At 36.4% G+C, this 24,327-nt stretch overlaps 4 protein-coding genes and 1 non-coding gene across 8 annotated transcripts; 2 read left to right on the plus strand and 3 right to left on the minus strand.

The window, feature by feature from the left end:
* Nucleotides 1–3,743: 3,743 nt before the first annotated feature.
* On the plus strand, nt 3,744–5,592 carry LOC114714700 (1-aminocyclopropane-1-carboxylate oxidase). The gene is made up of 4 exons (XM_028899462.1): nt 3,744–3,891; nt 4,035–4,261; nt 4,517–4,850; nt 5,067–5,592. Exons 1-4 carry the CDS (start codon nt 3,787–3,789, stop codon nt 5,325–5,327), a joined length of 927 nt encoding a protein of 308 aa, XP_028755295.1. The 5' UTR covers nt 3,744–3,786; the 3' UTR covers nt 5,328–5,592.
* Nucleotides 5,593–10,628: 5,036 nt separating this feature from the next.
* On the minus strand, nt 10,629–15,584 carry LOC114714635 (internal alternative NAD(P)H-ubiquinone oxidoreductase A1, mitochondrial-like). Of its 3 annotated transcripts, none has more exons than XM_028899388.1 (9): nt 15,092–15,584; nt 13,563–14,184; nt 13,094–13,307; nt 12,468–12,628; nt 12,302–12,367; nt 11,772–11,935; nt 11,576–11,690; nt 11,214–11,393; nt 10,629–11,045 (listed from the first exon to the last, which is right to left on the minus strand). In XM_028899388.1, exons 2-9 carry the CDS (start codon nt 14,166–14,168, stop codon nt 10,890–10,892), a joined length of 1,662 nt encoding a protein of 553 aa, XP_028755221.1. In that variant the 5' UTR covers nt 14,169–14,184; nt 15,092–15,584; the 3' UTR covers nt 10,629–10,889. The 3 variants fall into 3 exon arrangements, with proteins under 3 accessions (XP_028755221.1, XP_028755219.1, XP_028755220.1); XM_028899386.1 differs by lacking the exon at nt 15,092–15,584 and adding an exon at nt 14,757–15,019; XM_028899387.1 differs by lacking the exon at nt 15,092–15,584 and adding an exon at nt 14,275–14,294.
* Nucleotides 15,585–16,456: 872 nt separating this feature from the next.
* On the minus strand, nt 16,457–19,362 carry LOC114714684 (protein CLMP1). Its single transcript, XM_028899443.1, has one exon. The coding sequence runs from the start codon at nt 19,055–19,057 to the stop codon at nt 16,748–16,750; it is 2,310 nt and encodes a 769-aa protein (XP_028755276.1). The 5' UTR covers nt 19,058–19,362; the 3' UTR covers nt 16,457–16,747.
* Nucleotides 19,363–19,758: 396 nt separating this feature from the next.
* Nucleotides 19,759–19,887, plus strand: LOC114714702 (small nucleolar RNA snoR111). Its single transcript, XR_003737474.1, has one exon. It is a non-coding gene; the product is annotated as a small nucleolar RNA snoR111 (small nucleolar RNA).
* Nucleotides 19,888–20,928: 1,041 nt separating this feature from the next.
* Nucleotides 20,929–24,179, minus strand: LOC114714695 (probable tyrosine-protein phosphatase DSP4). 2 transcript variants are annotated; one of them, XM_028899452.1, is made up of 6 exons: nt 23,968–24,179; nt 23,504–23,765; nt 23,294–23,387; nt 21,703–21,760; nt 21,557–21,600; nt 20,929–21,463 (listed from the first exon to the last, which is right to left on the minus strand). In XM_028899452.1, exons 2-6 carry the CDS (start codon nt 23,746–23,748, stop codon nt 21,236–21,238), a joined length of 669 nt encoding a protein of 222 aa, XP_028755285.1. In that variant the 5' UTR covers nt 23,749–23,765; nt 23,968–24,179; the 3' UTR covers nt 20,929–21,235. The 2 variants fall into 2 exon arrangements, with proteins under 2 accessions (XP_028755285.1, XP_028755286.1); XM_028899453.1 differs by lacking the exon at nt 23,968–24,179 and having other exon boundaries at nt 23,504–23,940.
* Nucleotides 24,180–24,327: the final 148 nt, after the last annotated feature.

Genomic DNA, 24,327 nt, shown 5'->3' on the forward strand with positions numbered 1-24,327 from the left:
GCAATTTAATTTGTTTGATTCAAAGTATGTTGCGAAGGGTGCACACCCACTTCGTTTAATTAATTTTTGAGGGACGGAGACATCTGAGAGTGTAATTGATTTAAGCATGATCATGATGTTTATGCTTTAGCTTTTTGTGTCTTTCTTTCATGGGCTTATTAATGAAACTCTGCCTTTTCATAATTCCTAGTCTCATCAATATGTCTCGCGACGTACTGATGAAGTTATTGGGCAGCGTGGTTTAATTCCGTCTGAATCATATTTTGAATTAATATAATTCTTATTTCTGCATCTAAATGTAGAAAAAAAAAAGATATATATTGAGCACTTGCTGAACAATTGATGATTAGCTTAAGAGATCACTAATTAAGAAGCTAGATTTCATGCCAGGCTTAGGAACATATTTAAGATAGGAAAAGAAAAAGAAGATGAGGCATAAGGGATCTAACAGATTACAGAAGTAAAAATATGAATTAAAAAAATGACACGTAAAGGGCATAGTTTATTACGTTACTAACATTTAACGAGATTCTTGAATTAAACTATAGATTGACTTGATAGATGCTGTGATAATAAAATGAACCAACTAAATTATATTTTTTCTTAGCCCGTGCTATGAGACAAAGGGTAGGTAGGCTAAATTTTTTTTTTTGGCAAAAAAAGTAGGTAGGCTAAATTTAAATGTTGTAACTGATCGCTTCTTCAATTCCTTTGTAGCAGTTTGTACTATTGTTCTTTGTATTAATGCATTTTTTAATTAGTAAAAAAATTACTTTTTTTCTAGAAGTGTGATAGCAAATTATCAGTAGTACTGCCTCACAAATTTAATTATCACTTGAATTATTTAAATTAAAATTTGTTTTTTTAGATAGGGATTTTCTTAAGAGTAATAATAAATCTAAAATTTTATCATATAGCAGAATTTTTTTTGCCAACAATTATGCAATAGTAAAATTAGATCATACTTTTATTGTAATTTATTATGGACAAAATAGACCTTGCGGGTCAAATCTACATTAGAATCATAAACATGCAGGGTTCTTATCATTAATATGGATCATCCAGATTAAATACGAACAATTCCTATTGAACTTAATTATAAATACAAAATGACATATAAAAAATTTAAATTTAGAGCATCTAATTAAGTACCAATTAACAAAGTTCTTGTGTATCAATAAAAGGGATTTGAAATTATATATATTTTTGCAAGATATGAATCAAAATCTTATAAATTGAATCATTCTTGATTCAAAGTCACCATTCTTAAAGAAGCAGGCGAATCGGAACAGCACGTGGATGAATTCAAGTTTTGTGAAGGGAAGAAGAAGATGATGAATTGAAGAGGGAGCAGAAGAAGCACCACCCAACTAGGTAGGGGACCCATGTCCTCCACCAAACATCCTGGCCACATATCCCCCGTACTCACGGCCCCCAAGATGTTAAGCCTCCATCATATCGATGTGCCTTATATAAATATAAATATATTAATTTTCAAAAAATAACAACCAAATATCATAAATAAATGTTATGGTGCAGTGTAAATTACTTAATTTCTATCTTAATCTTTTTTGTAAAAAGCAAATTACTTAATACTACTTCTGGTATTTAATACTACTTTAGATCCTTAATATAAGATTTTATTTGATTTTTATTTTGATTATAAAATCCCAATCTACTCTGTCTCTAATATTTATGCATTTTTTTTACAAGATGGTCCTTCTAACAATGATAGTTTTAGTCAATACACTTGATTAGTAAGGATATTTTAGGAAAGACAACACATATTTATGACAAATAACTAACTTAATTTTTTTTCTTAATTTTCTTAAATTTGTCAACTAGTTCTTATAATTAGGACCGGAGGTAGTATTAGAGCTAGTTCATTAATTAGAGTAGATTGAGAAAACTATTTAAGTTAGTTATTGTAATAAATAGATGCTATCTTTCCTAAAATATCATTGCTAATCAAATATATTGGCTAGAACTATAATTATTACAAAAACTACCTTAGAAAAAATAGGTAAATATGAGAGATAAAATGGATTGAAATATTATATTTAGGACCAAAATAAAAGTCAAACAAACTCTTATATTAAGGACCAGAGATAATATAAAAGTTAGATAATTAATTAAAAAGAAGTAATAAAATTAGCTAAGTAAGATAATTATAATAGATGTGTATTAACTCTTCTAAATTGCACTTTTTGATCATGCACATTGAAACTATTCATTAGTAGAATTCCTTATAATTAATAAGGGCATTTTAGAGAGAACATTATAAATTGAAGGGACGTGATAGATAAAAATCTTATATTTATGATTGAATTCAATTTCTAACTAGCTATTATATCAAGTAGTAATATAATATTATAATCACAATAGACTCCAAATAATATATCAAGCCAATCTATGATAGCTGTTTTAAAAATATTTGTATTTTCACACAAACTTAAATAAAAGTAATTATCTTGAATAGAACCTAACATTTTCATTAGTCGGATTTTAATATGACTCTAGATATATGCCATTTTGCTCAAAAGAGCATATGACATAATAGAAATTAAGCAATTTACAACTGAGGCAAATCAAGTTACATTAAACTCCAACTAATATAAATGAGCCAAGTGCAACTACAAATAGGTGTTATGTAGCCTTTTTAAAAGCATCTTCTGCTTTTGCACAAACTCGATATAAGAGTTATTCTTCTTAAGCAAAATCAAATCCTTTTACTAAGATCAGAGCAATATATACCTTACTACAATTTAATTAGCTGCCTTTTTTAAATACAAGAATATATTAGTATCTTTCTTTTTTCTACTTTGAGATTATTTAGATTTGGTTGCGCTTTATTTTTCTATTTTCTCTTTCCCTTTCCCGAGATTGGAATTTCCCACCCAACTTTGTTTATTGCTATTTGCAGCCATATTATTCTTTTGAACTGTGGTATTGCAATTGGCCAAAGCAATAATCCTCTCTTCTTTATCATTCTTTTTTTTTTTTAGTTTAATTCTCTGCTAAATATATTATACTACTTTTATTCTCAAAAACACTTTGTTTAATGCAAGTTTCAAAAACAACATTTTACCATTAGGTTTTAGACTCCAAGATTTTGATTTTGACATATACTTATTTTCTTTTATCTTTTTGTGTGGCCGCACATGCTTGTGTTAATAATTTGTTAGAAATTCCATGTCAAAGAGGTAGAGGTGATAAGGATCTTATTTCTTGCGTAGATTTGATGCGTGAATTTATATATTTTTGATATATAACATAACAAAATGTATCAACAAGAATAATAAAATATTGCTGGATTCATCTCTCTCCTCATCAAATGACTGCCATGTCACAAGTGGGGATTCAAATCTCTCTACAATGTTAATAGCGAAACACTTTTTAAAGTACATATAATTAATAATCTATTGATTACGGTTCCAAATGTTTGAGATGGCGAATCCAATATCTCACTGGATGGAATTTACACAGATGGTATCTTCAAAAGATATATCAATAAATTAAGCCAATTATATATATAACAAAAGTTATGAGAATATTTCGTACAAATTTTATTTTCGTTTAGAATTTCTTGAAGAAGACAACATCATCATAACTTTATCTTTTCCGGGTATTAAATTAAATTTAAAATGTTTCTTTCTTTCCAGGAAGCCCCTTGATGGCCTATAAATTGCACCCCATGATACAGCAATCCTCACAACTCACACACACAGCATATCCTTACAGCCCATTTGTCTCTGAGAGTAAGAAAGAAAGAAAGAAGAGAGAAAAATGGAGAGCTTTCCAGTTATTGACCTGGGAAAGTTGAACACTCAAGAGAGAGGAACCACCATGGAAGCGGTAAAAGATGCCTGTGAGAACTGGGGTTTCTTTGAGGTACCATATATATATATATATATATGAGATATTCCTTTAATTCCTTCTTTGTTGTTTTGTTCACATTTCTGAGTTCTGGGAAAAGCTTTCTGTGCTGATACATATGCGTTTTTTTCTGTGGGTTTTCCTTGTTTCTTCTGAAGCTGGTGAACCATCGTATTCCTATTGAGCTGATGGACACAGTGGAGAGGCTGAGCAAAGAGCACTACAAGAAGTGTATGGAGCAGAGGTTCAAGGAAATGGTAGCAAGCAAAGGCCTTGAATCTGCTCAGTCTGAAATTAATGACCTTGACTGGGAAAGCACTTTCTTTGTTCGCCACCTCCCAACCTCTAATATTTCAGAGATCCCTGATCTTCATGAAGATTTCAGGTCCCAAATCATAACCTCAATCTTATTCCCATCCTCTCTCTCTCTCTCTCTCCAAACACACATATTTGGTTAAATTTGATGCAGAGTCTACATACTCTTTAATTGGAAAAAAAAATTGAGATGAGTTTTTGTATAGAATCAGTCACTTCTTTTGAGATTACTCTTGTGTCAGTACGTTTCTTCTTTTTTGGTACAAGTCCGTGGCTGAATCTGACAGAAGCATGCTTGGTGTTATTTTTTTTTTGGGTGTGTCAGGAGGGCAATGAAGGAATTTGCTGCTGAATTGGAGAAGCTGGCTTTGGTGCTTCTTGATTTGCTGTGTGAAAACCTTGGGCTGGAAAAAGGGTATCTGAAGAAGGTGTTCTATGGCACCAAAGGTCCAAACTTTGGGACCAAAGTTAGCAACTACCCTCCTTGTCCCAAACCAGATCTGATCAAAGGTCTCAGAGCCCACACAGATGCTGGTGGCATCATCCTTCTCTTCCAAGATGACAAGGTCAGTGGCTTACAGCTCCTCAAAGACGACCAGTGGATCGATGTCCCTCCGATACGCCACTCCATCGTCGTCAACCTCGGCGACCAACTCGAGGTAAACCATCAAAACACAACATAACACCTCATAATACACTTATGTCTCAGTGTCCATACAACTTCAAGGGTAATTATCCATTCCTTCACGGTCTCAGTTTTCATCTAGACAAAATATCAAACACCTTGTGTGCAAGATTCACACCAACCAGAGATGGCACCAATGGGATCACCATGATCAACAATCTAACGGTCCCTTTTGTTTTGATCATGACAGGTTATAACCAATGGGAAATACAAGAGTGTGATGCACCGTGTGATTGCCCAAACAGATGGAACAAGAATGTCCCTAGCTTCATTCTACAACCCTGGAGATGATGCCATTATCTGCCCAGCACCATCCTTGGTGAAGGAAGATGAAGCAAGCCAAGTTTACCCAAAATTTGTGTTCAATGATTACATGAAGCTCTATGCAGGACTCAAATTCCAGGCTAAAGAACCAAGGTTTGAAGCCATGAAGAGCGTAGCAACTGTGTGAACAACATCAAGTTCCAAGCTAGTCGTCAAGATCACTACCACTGATGATATTTAGCAAAATTAAGCTGTGTTTAATTACTGGTGTAGAAGTCTCTCGTGCATGTGTAGCATAACACTGTAAAACTCCCTTTTTATGGTTATAATAAAGTATCAGGTGAAGAAGCTAATATAGTTTGTAAGCGTGATGTCAAGTTAGTGAGATGTACTGTTATTGAAAATAATCAGATATTGTTACCCACTCTATAAGGAACTGTCTCTCATGATTATTCCCTCTTTGGATTATTGTGCTGTGTGTAATTATTATGTCTTGTGTTGGCCAAAAGGGACATGTGAATTTTTCCAAAAAGAAAAAAAACAAGAAAATTATACCACAAACAGAAGTACCAAAGAGAGACAGGCAAAAGTAGTTGAAGCCAGAAAGTGATCTCTAGTGACTTCGATGATTCGCAGGGTTATCGCAACATGATATTCTTCTGCCTACCATTTTACAGGTCACGTAGTTTGGGAAAATCTTTCTAGTAATTTAATATAAATGCTGCGTGTACAATTTTGGCTCACATGTCTGAAGTGGGGAGAAAAATCAAGTGGAATCTAAAATTATATACAAAGACGTATTGATTATATCAGGTAAGGATTTAAGTTAACACATTTGTGAGGTGATTATTATGTTCTTTCAATTAAAAGGAAACAAACAGGGTGGTGGATCTTTTCTCAATTTCTGTGTTTATTTCCAGCAAGTAAATGGCTGTTCTTCTTGTATTTTTCAGTAACATTATGAAAAATCTTTCTTGAATCTTGTTAAGTTTACTTGAGTTTCGTCTTATTTTCAATTTCCATGCCTATAAACAAATTTCTCAAAAAGAAAAAGATTAATTACCCAGACCTTCTACGAGTTTTATTAAAATTATACAAATATTTTTACTTTCATAACATGTAATACCTCCGATCCTAAATATAAAAAATAGTTAGAGATTTAATTATAAGACTTCAATATATTTTGTCTCCTATATTTATTCATTTTACCCCAAAGTAGTCTCTATAATAATTATATATGTTAAATGGTTTTCATTCTAATATATATTATTAATAAAGATATTTTATAAAAAAATAATATTTATTTATTTTAAATAACTAACTTAACTAATTTTTTTAATATTTACAAATTAGTTATCTAACTCTTATATTAAGGATTAAAAGTAGTAGTAACTTTCTCTGGGGGCAAAACAAAAAATGAAGTACAAATGTTTCTCTTGAATTATGCTAAAAGTATATAAAATTTTCTTTCATTTTCGACAAGGTGTATGCTTTGAAAATAGAGAGAAAGTCTTAATAAAACTAAAAGAATATTTCTTCTTTTTTTTTAAAAAACAAAGAGAAATTATGAGTAAGTTGCTAACGTTAGCAAATTTTAAAAAAGGAGCTCCATTTGTTTGAAAAGTGGACCGTCCAACATAATTTCAACAAAAAATTTAAGGTCTGCTCGTGTGGGTTCATCTTTTTTTTTTTTGGTTTGAAATCAAATTAAATATTTATGTAAATAATCTGCCTCAAATAAGATTTGAACCTATACGGAAAGTCTAGAACACCTCTGTCCTGTCCAATAGAAAATGAATGCTTTTCTTTTCATTTATAAACTTCATTTTTAAAAGCAATCAAATAATAAGACATTAACTGTTTTACGGTTGAAGTATAAGACAATCCCAAGAAAAACAACCAATTAAAAATTTTGTGAAACCCTTGGAATTAGACAACAACCAAACTAATGAGTATGTTTATAATATTATGAACTCAAACATGTTCCCCAAAGCATCTCAGATAAATCAACTTGGAGTGAAAAAAAAAACAAGAAAGAAAAGGAAACAGGACTGCCATTGGCATCAACAATAGAGATAGAAAAAGTAGGTAAGTAAGTAGTTGACACCAACTAACTAATACACTATGGTTTCACTATTTAGAGTTCACACTAATTAAAAACAAGAGGCCAATTCCAACAAGTCACAATGCTCATTTTGGACCACAAGTCCTATTCATCACCAACTCTTCCTACTTCCCTGCTTATATTACTCAGATTCCAAATCTGATAGGGTGAGAGCAAAGAATGAAACAGAACAAGAACAAGAATTGAATTGAAAAAAAAAAAACAACATAGGTTATTATCATGCTACTGCACGTCTGTTTTCCTGGTAAATAGAAATTAAGGTTTCCTGTTGGAAAAGTAGGTTTGTTGTAATCTTTTGCTGTTACTAAACCAAAAGCTTCAACTGTTAACCGCAATTCTATGTCCCTAACCCATTGTAGTGCATAAGTGGAGCCCACTTTTTTGGTTTTTGCATGGTCATTCACATCATCACATGAACAAGTGATCATGATTCTGCATTATTATATGCCCTTTGTTTCAACTAATTAAGGTTGAAAGGTTGCTTTTACAGACCAAATTGACAACCTTTTCTCTTTAAGTTCTTTTGGCCTTCAGATATACAGTATCTGCTTTAAGTCTTACTGGTGAAACCACTTGTTCAAACCTTGATTTCAGATTGTCATCTTCCTCATTTTGGACTCCAGCAAATTATCAAAGTGAGATAATAGAGACTAACGCACCTAGTCAATGGCGCCACATGTATGTTACGATAATACTAGCACATTTTAGTAAGCTTATCAATACCAATTTAAAAGGTAGATTTAAAATCAATATCAAATAAACAATAAGATTCCTATATTGTATACAGTAACATCCTGTATATATAAAGTAACTTCGACAAATGAAACAACAGGAACGGTTGTGTGTGGTTATACTCCGTGTTATCCAGACCTGTTTGGCTGCTACTAGTAGCAACTTGATCTGACCCCATTGCTGGCAGTTCTATGAAACAAGCTTCCATTATTTGCTTCGCAGAAGGTTCACCCCACTCAAGTGACTCCCACCAATATTTTGACCCTTTAAATAAGTATTGCCTCCGATCCTTAATATAAAAGCTGCTTTGACTTTCAATTTGATATTAAATATAAAACTTCAATTCATTTTGTCTCTCATATTTATTTATTTTTTCCAAAGATAATACTTGTAATAATAGTAGTTTTAGCTAATACATTTGATTAGTAAGAATATTTTGGGAAAGATAATACTTATGTATTATAAATAACTAACTTGACTAATTTTCTTAATTTATTCAAATTAGTTAATTAATTATTATAGTAAAAACTGAAGATAATATTAGAGAGACTAGCACTAATGACATGAGGTTAAAAGTGGAATTGAACCCACGACCTCCTCTATACAGGAGAGCTGATCTGTCAATAGGCCATAAGACATTGAAAATACTTTGATCCGTTGATTTCCAAAGAATTGCAAACTAAATCGTCAGGATCAAAACGTTGCCTCTTGAGAGTATCACACGAAATTACTTGAACACACCATAGAAAGCTAAAACTGATGAAGCCACCATATATCTCTTTAAGTTCAGGCATAAATTCCAACCTCAACTTCTTTAGTTTTGGAAATAGGATTTTAGGTGCATGAATATTGTTGTCTTTCTCCCATATCATCAAGTCCCTCCATTATCCGTACTGTTACAATGGCTCATTCTGATTTCTTCAGGGTTAAATTAAATAAGTTGCAGTAATAGGTGCCCTGAGAATAGATTCTTCGAACTTGGACGGGATTCTACATTGATGATCTTCAATCTCATAAGAGTAGACGTTGTCATCACTTTCCTGCAAATCATCCTTAAATTCGTCAAAAACCTCAGAACTAGTGTCTCCACTCTTCAGCATAGACAAATTGTTTTCTTAAGATCAACTGTGGATTCGATACTGTAACAGGGCACTACAGTGCGTTTTCTAAGCTTCTCTGCATTGACAAGGCTAGTAGTTTGCCCTGTCATATCCTGGCAATCATAAACATCAACTCAACAGTATTCTGTGGGATTTAAAGGGGACTTCCTCTCATAACAGTTGTTCCCGAAACTGATATGCTTCTAGTCTCTGAGACTTCTTGGATCTCTCCTGGCCCAACATTGAACTTAAACTTGTCTAGCTGAACCCAGTGACCTGATCTAGTGTATATATCATAGACTTCAGAGCTCCAAAAGTCCACTTCAAGAGTAGATAAACTTGAGGAAGATATGAATTCATTAGTGCTAAACTCAGCAGTGGTTTGTGGCAATGGCATTTAAAACTCAAAAGCATTACATAACAACAGTTCATACATAGCCGTTAATGCTGAGAGAAACCCAAATGGCAAGCTTTTAATCATAGTGTTTTAGATATTTAGTCATCTGTGGTTGCCTAGTTGTCCTGTTCCATGAGGAAGTTGTTTGATGTTTCGGGAAGGGAATCAATCCCGGTGTAATAGAGATTAAAAACCTTCAGGCCATGTAAGAAGTCAAATAAATTATAAGGTATATTTCGAGGGAAAGAATTGTATTGCAATAACAAAGAAGTTACTTCTGAGCATAGTGGAGGGTTGTCAAGGTGAATGCTTTTCAAGTCATTTTTCATCAGTCACACCCCTAGTGGTCCTTGATCGCTGATCGAAAGTCAAAGACCATAATTAGTGGTCCTTAGGAGTAATAAACTCCAACGTTAAATTTAAAGCCTGTTCTCTTTAATTTTTGACTTACAAGCCTTACGAGGGGGCATTGGTTTTGATTGGTGGGTCTTTAAATATCTTCCAGAATTAGTTTGTGTTTGAAAGGAAATGTTGAAGCTGAAAACTAGGTATTTTGTGCATTCGGCCGTCAATTTTCAAAACGCCTGTACTCTTCTGCAAAAATCTTTTCGGCCTGACTTCAATTTTCTACATTGTTAAAAGAAAATTGACCTTTCTGTTTACGCATTGTCAGTGTATTCCTATACACTGATTTATAAGGCAACGACACCTGAGGCTATATTTGTTCTTCAACTTTTCATATATTTCTTTGATCTCTACAGTTGCAACTCAGTGGAAACTATTAATTTAAGAATTAAGACTATGATAATTATTGCATGTCATGATAGTAATAGCAAAATATGCTACTGAAATGACAATTTATCCACAGCATGACATGGTTTCCATTTTTAAACGGCCTGCTTGATTTTCTCTTACTCAGAGTTACTACTACATTTTCTTTTTATAGTCTCAAGCAAAGTCTAAAACACCTTGTCTTGTTTAGGATCTTAATTTTATTTTTTATGTTTTCATATTATTTAAAAGAATTACAATGTGGTGTAATGGAAATAAATAAAAAAGATGAAGTAGGTTACGAATACACATTTGATATGTGATGATCTCATTTTTATTTTCTGCCCAGAAAAATTGCCTTAATTTATTTTAATACTTGTGGTATTAACAATCCTAATGACATCTTATACTTGTAAGAACAAGCTATGAGGCTAACTATAGCGTTTCTTTACTCTGAATTCTATAACAGAAACAGTAGGCTAAAAGAACAATGAGGCTCATTACTCAGAAAATAATACAAGACTTGCATGAATTAATTCTTTTTTTTTTTTTAAGATACCACCTAGTATTGTAGTTCTGGTAGAAGTGATATATATATATATATATATATATATATATTAACTTTTAACCGATCCGAGAGTTGTCTCTGCCAAAAACTAGAGTGGTTGCCCAGTTAACTGCCACGTAGAACCTGTTCCTCCAGCTTACTACACGTGTCAGGTAAGCAGAACGCCATATCAACCAACTGATAAAACCAGCAAAGGACAACCCTCTTTCATCCTACACAATACATTGAACAGAAACAGAAGTTTAAGAGCTCCATGAGTTTCATAAAAACCAACACAAGCGTGGGACAAAAATGGAATTAGTCAATAACAAGAAAATTTATGAGCCTGTTAAAGGGGACAGTCATACATATCTGTCTAAAGATAGAAACTATTTGGTTACCTTGGACTGACGTAGATCAACCAGTGCTTTATAGTGACCTACAGAAGCCATGCTTCCAAGATGCCTATAAACAAAAGGCTCTCCGAGTGGGATGTCTTTTGCAGAGAAAGCTTTGCCTCCATTCTCCTTTCCCATTTTGTTGAACAATTCCACAAGAAACTTTCCCTCTCTTTCAGCAACCTGTTAATGATCAACCCACAGATAAGCACTTAATATGAGTGTGATACCTGATATTTTATATATATGTATTATTATCGTCCCCAATCAAGGACATTATTAATCAAAACAGACTAAGTTTGAGGGTGAAATATGATATCCATTCATCTAGAGAAGCAAAAGTCACACGAGTGAAAAGTTCTAACCTGAGCTAAAGCTGGAAGAACAGGCCTGCCCGTATGTTCAAGAAAGCCAGCACAATCCCCCAGTGCAAAGACATCTTCAACAGATGGAACGCGCAGCCATTGATCAATGCCGATTCTGTGACATTTAGCAATGGTAATTCATCAGAAAATATAATAGAAAATGGCCAAAACAGTGTGATTATTCTGCTGCATTTACCTTCCTCCAGGAGACTTTGGAAGATTTAACGATTTTACAAACTCAGAGGAGCCAACCCCTGTGGACCAGACCAAGAGACCATACGGAACATCAGTTCCATCACTCAGAACTATCTTCTTTGGATGCACCTCCTTCACCACACCCCTCATAAGACGAACTCCGACCTGTGGGAACAAAAAAAAAAAAATGCAAGAGTCAGGTTTTAGCTTGAAGCTGACCTCAATTCAAAAGCTTAGACTGCTAAAAGTGAAAATCCATTATTAGTTCTTGTTATAATCCTTGACATTTCCTCACATTAAAGTCCTTTCAAGCCCAGATGGCCCAAAAGCTTCTCTGGCTTGAAAGCGTTTAAGGGTGGAAAAAAGCACAGATTCCCTATTTTGTACTAGGAAGACTGGAACTCTAGAATCATTTGGTTGACGCTTTGATACCATGTCTAGGACCACCATCCAAAATTTATTATCTAACGCTAGGCTGTCAAGACTATTATCAAAAGGCATTACCTTATCATTCAAAGAAAAGGGGCTTACCTTTGTCAAGTGTTTTGTTGCATATTGTCGTAGGCTAATATCAAAGGATGACAATATCTCATTTGCCTGATCAAGAGAAATTCAATCAACAACTGAATTACGTTAACACCAAATTTAATCATTTTGTAAAGAGTTGACTTCGAATTTAGGGGGCAAAAGCATGAACCTCAATGAGTGTGACACGAATATAATCTTTGACATGAGTATATCGTTCATGAACATCTCTCTTGATGAAATCACTCAATTCACCGCTGAATTCCACCCCTGTTGGGCCACCGCCAATAACTACACAATGTAAAAGGCGTTTCTTTTCTTCTTCTGATATGCCTGTGGTAATGAAAGCATGTTGTGCTTTGGTTAGGCTTTAGAATAATTATTGGTACAGCTCCTAATGAAAAAAAAAAGAGACAAAATAGAAGAGATAGAAAGTTAGATTTTGCTATTTAGATAATCGCTTTCAAGTTCTATTACGAGACTAATGGGATGTGGAAGTACCTTTCTGTGAGAATAAATAATATGACTGTCAGCTCCAAAACGATAGATTGTATGTTAATATTAGGGAACTTAAAATCAGACTCTTGAGAAACTTTATTGAAATCGTGTTTAAAGGGAAGTGAGCTCACACACCGTTCTCCAAGTAAAGCCAAGAAGAAGAGATAGTTCAGGAAAGCAGAATATGTGAATGACTGGCTAATATCTAGTTATTCAAGTTAAATATTCTATGAATCTGTCTAAACGACTGCACAGACGAGAAAAACGAGAAATAAGTTGTGAAGGGTATGTAAGACAGACCAGGATTCTCAGATAGCATCAGGTTAAGGAGAAGCTTCTTCCTTATTTCTTGAGCATGATACACTTCGCGAAGGAAAAAGGCATGCTCCTTCACTCCTTTGATACCAAAGGTTAAAGGCTCAGCTCCAGCTGCTATTACAAGTTTGTCATACGCAACTTTGAACTGGTAAGGCTCCCTAGGTAATCCACCATTGTTGACTGCCTCGCAGTAAACCTGTCCGTATGGAAGAAAAATCAGCCCTTGGAACTTTACCACACCGACTTCTGATTGTCTATTCCGTGTCATGCATGATGAATTAAATTTTCTATGTATTTACGTACACAAAAGTTTAAAAAAATAGATAAAAGAATTTGTGTTGTAAGAATCTTAAAAAAAAAAAAATAAGAATACCATATTCCCATATATTTTTCATACCCTGCTCTCTTATGAGTTTCCAAGTACTTGAGGAAATTAAGATTTCTGACTCACTTCATGTTTGTCTGTGTCAATGCCAATGCAGGAGGCTAGATAGAAGTAGGAGTTTGGACTCCTTGATAATGAATTCTGTATTCTGCTGACAGGCTCAGCAACAGAACGGAATTCGAGAGTTCCAACACATGTGGAAGCCAACAAAGGAGTAAAGACCATGTGATTCCTCGGAGATATGCACACCACATCATAGATTTTGGTGTCTAGGCCTTTAAGGAACCGACATGCAGCCCAACCAGTACCAAGAACAACCACCCTAGGCTTTTCACCTGGCTTTGTTGCCTCTAGCCCTGCATACCTTGTCTCCTCATGCTCTATCTCTGACTCTGCCTCTGACTCCGGCACCTCCATAACCCTCTGTGTGTTAGCGGAAGGAAATTGGTACTGAGGAGTTGATGTTATTCCTCTGACCGAAAAATTCATCTGAATCTGCTTCTTCATTGTAGTATATGAAAAGTTGCCACATTCTTTGACAGGTACTTGGCAAGGTAAGGAGCTTTTACGTGCGTATGCTCCTTCATAGAACAAATCCTTCTCACATGCATTGCTGCCAAGAGCAACTGCCGATCTTTTCAAGCTGGTTCTAGCAATCCTTGCCAATGCCATTGTTGAAAAACCAGCTCTGCGAAAAATTGAAGTTTATTGGCTTCAATGTATTTAACTTTACGGAGGAGGAAGAATGAAATGAAAAACGATAGTAGACATATATTACATCATGATTATTGGCCAAGGTGCTAGACCGGAATATCAAAGGAATAGGAAAAGATCCTAAGCAAAGAATTATATCATAAAATGAGATGTTATATGAGTTTCATGTCAAAGCACCAATATATATACGTGGCGTGATGCGTGGACAATACAATACACGAGCAGGGACAAAAGTGAAGACAGTTGAACTGTTGAAGTTTGGTCCCATGCTGGCAACCCTCATTTCCAAGAACTTTATTATAAGAAAACAAAAATTAAATTAGCTTTGCTCGTGAGATGCTGGCAGATACAAAGAAAAAAAACCCCCGTAAAATTTAGGAACTCCCAGAATAGCAACTGATTGTGCAAACTGGACACAAATACCTACCACATCGAAAATTATAAACATGCTTGGAACAATAACGTATGAAGATATGTCCAAAAATACCATGATGATTCAATCAGATGTCTTGCCTGAAAAATAAAACTTTATAAATGAAAAGTAACCTAGTTATTAGATTATCAAAGATATGGCGGCAGGGTCTTAGCTGAAGAAACCAAGATTTTAACTGATATACAGCTTGCACATTCAACGTAAAGAATACCCTGTGATGAATTAGTATTGAACAAGAAGAAAAACAGCGTTCAAAAGAACCAAAGCATATTACCAAACAGCTAAGATGCAATGCGACAAAGGCATGCTTACACAGCATCGTGAAGACCAAAACGCAAAAAAACTTTAAATTTCATAGATCTCCAATGAGCACACAGACAATTCCCATTATTGACGGTTACATGATTCTCATTATTGATCATTCGTAGTTAAAGAAAGGAAACGTTACCTCTGGTGTTGTGGGGTCTTGCTGTAGTGATCTTCCTGACGTGATGAATCGAGAACAATGCTTTTTCACACTTTTTTGTTGAAGGTTAGCTGTGTTGGGGTAGCCGCCACCAAATAACTTGGAGAAAAGTTGAAGACAAATAACGTTTTGTACACTCTTGGACAAAATCTAATTTCTTTTCTATATATTTTTGGGGGGAAAGGGGAACAAATAATAAAGAACAGGGACTTGATGCCCAAGAAACCTGGGTAAGTCGAGATTCAGGAGCATTTATATATATTATATTCTCAACTACTGAAAACAATATGAATTATGCGTTAGACAACATAATAAAAAGAGAAGAAAAGTGGTGCATGAATTGCCTCAGGTTCCAAGAAAGATGCACATTTTGGGCATATTCTTTTCCAGGGAAGGTAGTGGGAACCTCTCGATCAACAGTGAGGAGTAAGGCCCAAGACGAAACGACACCGTAAAAAGGAGTGTAAAGACGGTTATAGCCCGAAATGTCGTTTTCTGGGGGGTGGCGGGGGGAATTATGAGAGGAGATATCTGACTTTTGGGTCCATCCAAGGTTCCTGGGGACGGAGAAATAGAGGAGGGTTGAACGGAGAAGCAGTCAAGTCAACGTGGTCAGCAAAGAATCTGGCCTTTAGGGTTTGCATGAAAAACGTATGGATGGAGAAAACGTGGCATGATCAAAGGGCTGAGATATATGGCGGTGGTTGTGGAAGGGAATCCACCGAACATCTAGAATGGGACGGCGGCTCACTGGAGATGAGCAAAGAAAATGGAACAAAGGATTATGAGATGGATTCTGTACATGTGCATTTAACCTAAGCGATCAAATTTTACTAGTCGTGAATAAAATAATTTTCAGATAATAAATGAAATGGTTTATTTAGTGTAAAAGGAATTTTCTGATCTGATTCCCTCCATTTCATAACAAGTGTCACCAAAAAAATTTATTTTTATGATCCAAAATAAGATTCATTTTCAAATCTTAAGAGGGTACTATTAAATGTTTTGTTCCTTATTAATGCATCCATCTGTGGTTAAATAATATTCATTTAAAAGAGTACCCGGGCATATCAATAAAGTTTTGTATTTGATTTTACAAAAATATTTACATTATTTAATGATTATATATATATATATTAAAAAAAAAAAAACTCCCTACCTTTCACCACAAATAGGGAAGAGTAATCTGTTGGTCTCTGTAACTTCATCTTTTCAACTTGAAGAGGAAGGAGTCTAATATGCCCAGCACCCAAGTAGGATCACGTACGGAATGATGAAATCGAACCATATCCAGTCAAGGTCTACAAGGTATTATCAACAGATTGGAAGATCGCTCTCATTCGAGGAAGGAAAAAGAACTCCGATCCTTAGGGTGTAATATTGATTATTGAAAACTCGTTATAAGCGCACATAATGTTAAGAAATCATCATCTCCTTCAGATTACATAGCACTTCGGCAAACAGCAAAACTAAAAGGGGAAAAAAAATCAAAGCTATCTAGTTTAATTTAGGCAACCAAAATTTCCAATTTCCATTCAAAAAAGAATTCTAAATCCCGTCCGAGTTCAGTAGATTTTTCTTCACTGGAGACAGACACCATGAGCAGACACAAGATATATCAAAACCATCTCGTATACGTCATACATGACTGGTCTCACTGGTCTTGTCAGTTTCACCAGTCTTGTTGGGTTGGGAGTTCTGAATCTTTTTCTCATCTTCCTTTGCATCCCCATTAGAGCAATGATTCTTCAGAACCAAGGAAATGTCAGTCTCAGAAGCACCTGCAAGTTTAAAACGCTCCACCGCTGTATCCAAATTTTTCTTCCAACCACCCATCCCTAATTTGCATTCGACTTGGGATCTTTCAAATAGCATATTCCCCCAGAAGAGGTGAATCTGTGATCTCATGACAGCTGCTTGCTCTGCAGCTTCTTCTGCAGATATATCACCATGACCACCAACCGCAGAGGTCTCACCTTCAGCAGCAGCTCCCTGTTTTTTCCTTCTTCTCAGTAGTTCCTCTTTCTTGGTTGCATTAGGATCTTTTAGCTCATTTGCCCTCTGCTCTTCCAGCTTTTCCCACATATCAGTTGCAGCTTTCATCTTCTCCTCTGCACTGTCAAAGAGTTTAAGTGTCTCTGAAGAATCCCAAGCTGATAAATCCATCTTCTTAGCAAGTGCAAATGACCAATTAAGTTTGGCCATCTCAAATTGTTGCTGTCCCAGAGCTAGCAATCCCTCATAGAAGTCTGGTTTTATTAAAAGGGCTTCTTCATACTTCTTCCTTGCCAACGAATATTTTTCCTTGACCCAATCATAAGCCACTTGAAGCTGCTCTGCCACTTTTTCCTTCTCACCTGACTCGTCTAAGGGAATTCGTTTTCTAGCTGCACACATGTGAATATTTCCCCAATTGAAGAATGCCAAAGCAGCTACCTCCTGGAACTTTGAAGCAGCTTTGTCAAAGAGATCTTGAGCCTCCTCGCTAGTTACTGTTTCCTCAAGCGCCTCAGAACAAAGCTCCATCCCAAGCTCATGCAAGTCAATATGAGCATCTGGATCAATGCCCACATGGGAGCGGAAAAGCTGAGCAAATTCAAACAACCAATCATCCATCTCCACTTCCTTGCATTCAGCATCTTCTGTAGTTGTTTGTTTCTCTTTGGGAGCTTCTTTCCCCATTTTATCAACCTCGGTCTCTGGAGCCTCTAGGACACATTCACTTTGGGAAGTATGTGACCCACTCTCATCTCCCTTGATGCCTTCACTCTCAACAGGTTTTACTTCCTCTTCTTCTGGTAAAGGAGGCTCCTGCTCAGGACTAACTTCAACAATGTGCAGTCTCAATGTGCCAACAGAATCACTTTTATCTGCATCAGGCTCTCTTATAAGATGGCTATCTGCACTAGATTCTGCTAGTCTAAGCTCCTCAGTAGAAGTTATTGTCACCAAATCACCATCGCTATCCTTATACTTGATCAGAACTGACTTAGATGATGGAAATCTTTTACTCACTATATCTCTTAGTGTTCTAAAATTGCAATTCACTGGCATCCGGGCAAGCCTAATGTCATGATCATAAACAAGTTTCAATGGCCTCCACTGAATTGCAAATTCTAAATGCTGTCCATGAGTAATTGATGAATGCAATGACAGTTCATTGTAGTTTTCTTTTCTTGGGTTCAGTGATCTTGCTGAAGCATTTGAAGGCTTCAATACAACTTTTGGCATTTGCGGCTTGGTCTCAGGACCATTTTCAGTAACTAAAGTTGGTTGGGACTTCTCTGGCTTACTGTTAGCAGGGGCAACTGAACCACCTGCTGCGTTTGCCGCTTTCTTTGCCGCTGGCCTGGCCGGTAAACATGGCCCTAAACCAGCAATAGGGGCCCCACGGACTGCAGAAGCACCAAGAGCAGCAGGGGATGGCCGACTCTGAAGATCCTGCTGGGCTTCCTGGCGAGGACCTAGTGCTGTCCTCAGTCTCTGGGCAATCTCCAGAGCATCCCGATGATTAGGGTCAGATGCCAGTAAGCCTTGGACATCCTGCATGGCCATTTCATACTTCCCTATAGCCTCAAATGCCCGAGCCCTCCGAAGAAGTGCCCGGACGTAATGGGGCTGGACCTGCAATGCCATGGTGCATTCAGCAATCACAGTTTCGTAATCTATGGGCTTCATTTGCATCAAGCATGCCGCTCTGTTGCTGTGAAAGACCGCTCTCTCAGGGTGGGTCTTGGGGGTTAGCCGAAGAGCATTCTCATACTGCCCAAGGGCACCAGCATAGTCCTTGTTTTGAAATCTCTTGTTCCCTTCTTCTTTGAGCTCAAGGGCTCTTTTCAGAAAGACTGAAGAGTCTAAATCCACACCACCATTAGCACTTGGAGCCGAATTATCAGCAACAACTTGATTTGAACCACCCTTCTTTTTCCTACCCCCGGATTTCCCCATATAATTCTATCTCTGTTCTGCCCAATCAGGCAGACGCAGTGGCAGAGCCTCAATCAATTATTCAAACAAATATTAAATCGAACAGAGTCCTACCAGCAAGCCCGTGACCTTTCAGAACCTTTAAAATTCTATCCAACGAAGCCGACACCAAAGAGAGATAAGGGAGAAGAGGTACTTACAAGCTATGAAAAACTGAAAGCTTCCCGCAAGAAGGGATAATCCCCAGCTATTGCCCAGTCGATAACCGGAAGAAAACTCTAGAAGGAGATAGAGTGCTGGGGTTTAGTTAAAAGTTGAAACCCTAGAGAGAAGAATCAGTTTCGTATTTCCGAATTCCGATAATAGGAGATTCAGTCATCAGGCCCCGAAAATGGGCCCTACGCGTTCCCCATTCTCAACCGTATGATCTGAAGACCTCCTCATCTTGACCTTGATCGCATCAAGCATTCGGCTCCGGTCCCTGCCTTGACGCGTGGATGATAACTGATGAATCGCCATCAAAAAGGCTATTTTCGTAAATACAGCATTAGGTTAAACAAAGAAATGCTCTATAAATTGCCCGTCAAACTCAAGCACAGGCACCATTTGGCTGCGGCTAAGGGAATTAGGGTTTTCAGTGGTTGCTTCTATTTGGCTGCGATCAAGTGAGGGGATTGTTTCTGTTCTTTGTAAGTATGATTGAAAGGCCTCTGTAGTCGACAAGAGATAATGGGGAGACTGTGACGAGTGTCTCTGCCATGAACGAACAGAGAGGCAAAGTGATAATTGGCGAGTCATCGTTTCGGTCGTCATTTGTTAAGATTGGCGAATCGATTGTTCCTCGTCTACATTGCTCACCTAACTCAATCCCTCAAATTCTTCCCTCCTCTTTTCTTTGACATTGATTGAAGTTTGCAAAAGCGACTCAAAATGAACTGACTAATCGGTAGATAACATTAGATTATCTTCTGTGTGGGTTTTTAATGTTATCAGTCAACTCTGGGATTCAGATCTGGGGGAGATTAAACAGGAGAAATTGTAATACGCGAGTGTTTAATAAATTTGCTAACTGTAGGACGGTTCAGTTGAGGAAGTAAATCAAATAACTGTACAAAAAAATTAAACTTCAAATAAAAATTAATTTTAATTACTTGTGTGTCGATTCATCTTGGCTATGATGACTTCATCACCCAAAAAGTATAGAGGCGTTGTGTCAAAGGCAGATAATCTAGAATATTTGGCAGCTTCTCTGTCGATCCAGGGAGCTTTTCCAATCCCACTGAATGGCTTGAATTAAAAGAATTAAGGAGGATGATTTTGGGCATTGGTATTTAGTAGGTTGATTTCCCTTTTTGGAAGACCATGGGACAAAAATCCCAGCTATTGGTGTCGCCTTGAGTACGGAATCATGTCAACCCTCAAACCCAGATCGGTGCCGGAACAAATAGCACCCAAGAAAACAAAATACAAATAAAAATGGTCGAAAGGTTCAACGTGTTCAGCACAAGTCCGAAACTCCCTCACATTCCGATTATGCTGCCTGAAACACCCGGGTGTTGGTAAGAAAAATTAATTTTAATCTGAAAGCACATGAAAGATTGAAATGTGAATTGCCTGGGTTGCATAATTAAGCCTTTGTTACGCATAACATCGCGAATTCGAGCTAGAAGACACAAGGGGTATGGCCAAAAAAATACGAATTGCCCAAAGACATTCTTAGGAAACATATATCTTGCATCATGGAAAGATTAAAATGCTAAGAAGTGAGTTTACTTGAGGAGTAAATTATCAAGTGCACTATCCTTTTCCCTTGGGCTTGAATTATTAGTCAACTAAATCATTTAGTGCATGGAATGGTAAGTAATCACAATTCAACTAGCATTAGCATTTAACCACCCCAAAAAAAAAAAAAAACTAGCATTAGCATTTCTCTGTTGTCTGTCATCATCTTTACAAGAAAAGGGGATCAATTGATCACGGAAATGATTTTGATTTAGCATAAAACCAACCAAACCAACTACTCAATGTAAACTGATAAAATGTTACATTGGAGGGGGAAAAGCCTAGAGGGGGACAAGAAAAATAAAAATGGGGGTGTTCTGATGTGAGTTAGAGTAATTAGATTGAGATTCTATGTTCATTCCTTGGTAATATGCCCCCAAAAAAATTGGGAGGCGTCACAGTACTTCAGGGTAATACTCAGGGGTAGGATGGAACAGCATCCAGGACTTTGTCAATACTGTACTTTTGTGAGGGTGAAAATGACAATGGCTGGGGTTTAAAATCAGAAATATCAAACAATGTTATGAAGCTCTGATCTGACACTCTAGCTTTAGCAGCTGCAAAACTTTGATACTCATCAAAAATGGATGATAGACACCATCTTTGCAATTTTCTTAAGCATCCCACAAGACAACCAGTGCGATGCTGCTTGCAGTAAAAAAAAACAAAAAACATATACACCAATGAATCCAAATACCAGAGTAAACAAAGAATAAAGAACAGTGAAACAGCGAATACCTTTCCTCTTTTGCAATGAATGAGCAATGGATGGTTCCCAACATCTGGTGCAGGGGGAAAAAAAGCATGATTTATGTTAATAAATCCCTGAACAACCTGTGCTATAAGATTTATGCATTATACTCAAGTTCAAGGATTTAGGATACCTAGGATAACTTTCAATGCCTCACGAATTATATCTTCCGGGTCTTTTGTCAAAAGATCCTGCTCACAGTAGCGTTGTCAATGTAGAGATCACACTCTTTTTTATGTTATCTAATCAGCGGGATTTAAACCAAGAAATCTCAAGGGCATAGAAAAAATTCACTGTAGAATGCATAAAAGCAAGTGCAATAGTCACTTAGGAGGCCAGACTTCATAATTTCTGGCCCAGAAGTTGCTTTCAGTTAAGAAAAATAATATCTGCATTGAGCCAGGAAACCTGCAACGGCAGGAACTGCCTTGGAGTAGTACTTTTAAGAGTACCAATAATAACTAACCTTCTATGAAGACCAGTTGAAATAGTTTGAATAACATGATTCTTAAAATCAAGGTTAGCTGCTTTTTAAGCATTTTATATCCCCAATGTTTTTCTGGATTACTTAAATAAAGCTCTGCACTTTCATGGTCCAAATCCGTATGATTTTGAACATCTTAAATTAAGCCAATGGTCCAGCAGCAAGACCTGGATTTTCTTTGAAGTTCCCACTAAATTAGTTTTTATGCGTGAGGTATATCTTATGGCAAAGATAAATGATATTGTTAGTAGGTACAGATCAAGAAACTAGCTTAAACACCCTCCTCCAAAGGATGTCCGAAACGATACTGATGGACATGATAGATTTGTCCAATGGACAAATGAACACAAGTAATACTTTCGGGAAAAAAAATTTGATAATGAAAACTCATAGTCTGAACTCCGAAATAGCTGAATAATGAACATTAAGAAGAGTTTTATCAAGAGTAGTCATGAAATGCAGGAAAAGCTTCAGTTGACTAGACTAACAGAGAAATGAGACTCTTTAGGGACAAAGAGAATGCTGCCACAAGTTAAATCCGGGGGCAATCAGATACAATTTGAATTCAAATCAGAAGGGGACTTGGTCTGCGTTCAAATAATCTCAGCCGCATTAGATCAGAAGGCTTTAGGAAAAAGAGGACAAGCAAAAGCTGAGAAACAAACATGAGAATAGTAATTGTAGTATTTGGCCAAAAAAAAAAAACTTAGCAAATAATCTATACACAACTCATTCTCGCCAACTCTCAGCATCTTCTTAGAACTCTACAATTTCAACACCTTTATAATCCATCATCAAATTAACTATCCATGCGACTACTTTTCCAGAAACTTCCTTCAAATAAGGACTCCCCACGCAAACCATTCAAAGACAATCAATCAAGTTACAAAACTATTCATCATTGGTGGGAACCTCAAGTCAAATGTGGCAAATATAGTCCAGGGCCAACGACCTAGGTTCCAAGGATATCAAAACCTTATCTAAACCATATTGTAATGTGACAATATTTCATCAGACCATCTTCATTAGTGCTTTCATTATGACATCCCATCGCTCCTAAAACTAACTCGTGCTAAAGCATCATGCAATAATTTGCGAACCAACCAGCTCAAAGTTAATAGCCAACCAACAAGAAAGCAGTAAAAATAATAATAATAATAATAATAAGGCAAAGAAAATAATCCAACTGCAGAAGAACACTTCAGAATAGGGTGATCAAGCAAGAAGAAAAATACAACACCTTCGAGCCATCGATTCCGAATTGATAAAGCCTTATTCCATTAGCCTTCAAGAACTCCAAATTGGCTTCGGGATACTCGTCAGGGAACAAACATCTGCACAAATCAACAGTCTCGACAACGTTAGAAATTTAGAAACCCGTGGGCTATACAAATAGTGAAGGAAACCAGATTCATTAACCAAACTAACAATTAATATAAATTGAACTCACATAATGGAACGTAGGCGAAGGGTTTTCAAGAATCCGAAGCTGGCGGAATCAGGGAAGCCAGACCTAAAAATGCCATAATCGACCATCCCGAAGTTCAGGGGAGGCATCAACATCTCCTCCCCACCCGTCCCGTTACCGTCCCCGCTCTCGGCAGATGTTCGCGGCTGCACAATACCGACGGTGAAGGATTCCGGAGCCTCGCTCGCCATGCGCAAAAACTCGCCGTTGGAGATATCCAACGTCATGCTTTTGGCGCCAAAATCTCGAGGAATAAAAAAGCAATCAGAAAGGACGTTTCAAAAATCGAAAAAGTGATATGCGGAATCTATGACTTTGACAACAAAACAGATTTTAAAAATCCTAATCTGATTCGTGAAAAATCATCATTGAATAAAATCGCGAAGCTGGCCCTAAAATTATTCAGAAAATAATTTCAGCAAAAAAAAAAATCACAATATTATTACCGGAAAACACGCTGGTAAGCGAAAAGACAGCAATAACAGGGAAAGACACGGCGGTAATTGAGTTGAACAGCTCCTTCTGCAGTGATGGAGATAACTGAAGCTAATCTGCACGTAACAAGCAAAGAGGACTAATTTCTGTTTGTTTGTCGATGTACATTGAATTGTCACCGAAACAATGAACCTCTGATAACAACTGAATTGAATTTTTTTTGGCTGACTCGATCACAACTGATGGCGAAGAAAAGTCTGTTGAAATCTCTATATATACACCAAAATAACGTGTCTGGGGATAAATTTTGGTCTAATCTGATTATTGGATTATTGATATTGATTATCCTTAAAAACTAAAAGCTCTATTTA

The sequence above is a fragment of the Neltuma alba genome, unplaced genomic scaffold (assembly GCF_004799145.2).
Source record: "Neltuma alba isolate B1F8T4 unplaced genomic scaffold, ASM479914v2 tig00011524_pilon, whole genome shotgun sequence".
Classification (NCBI taxonomy): domain Eukaryota; kingdom Viridiplantae; phylum Streptophyta; class Magnoliopsida; order Fabales; family Fabaceae; genus Neltuma; species Neltuma alba.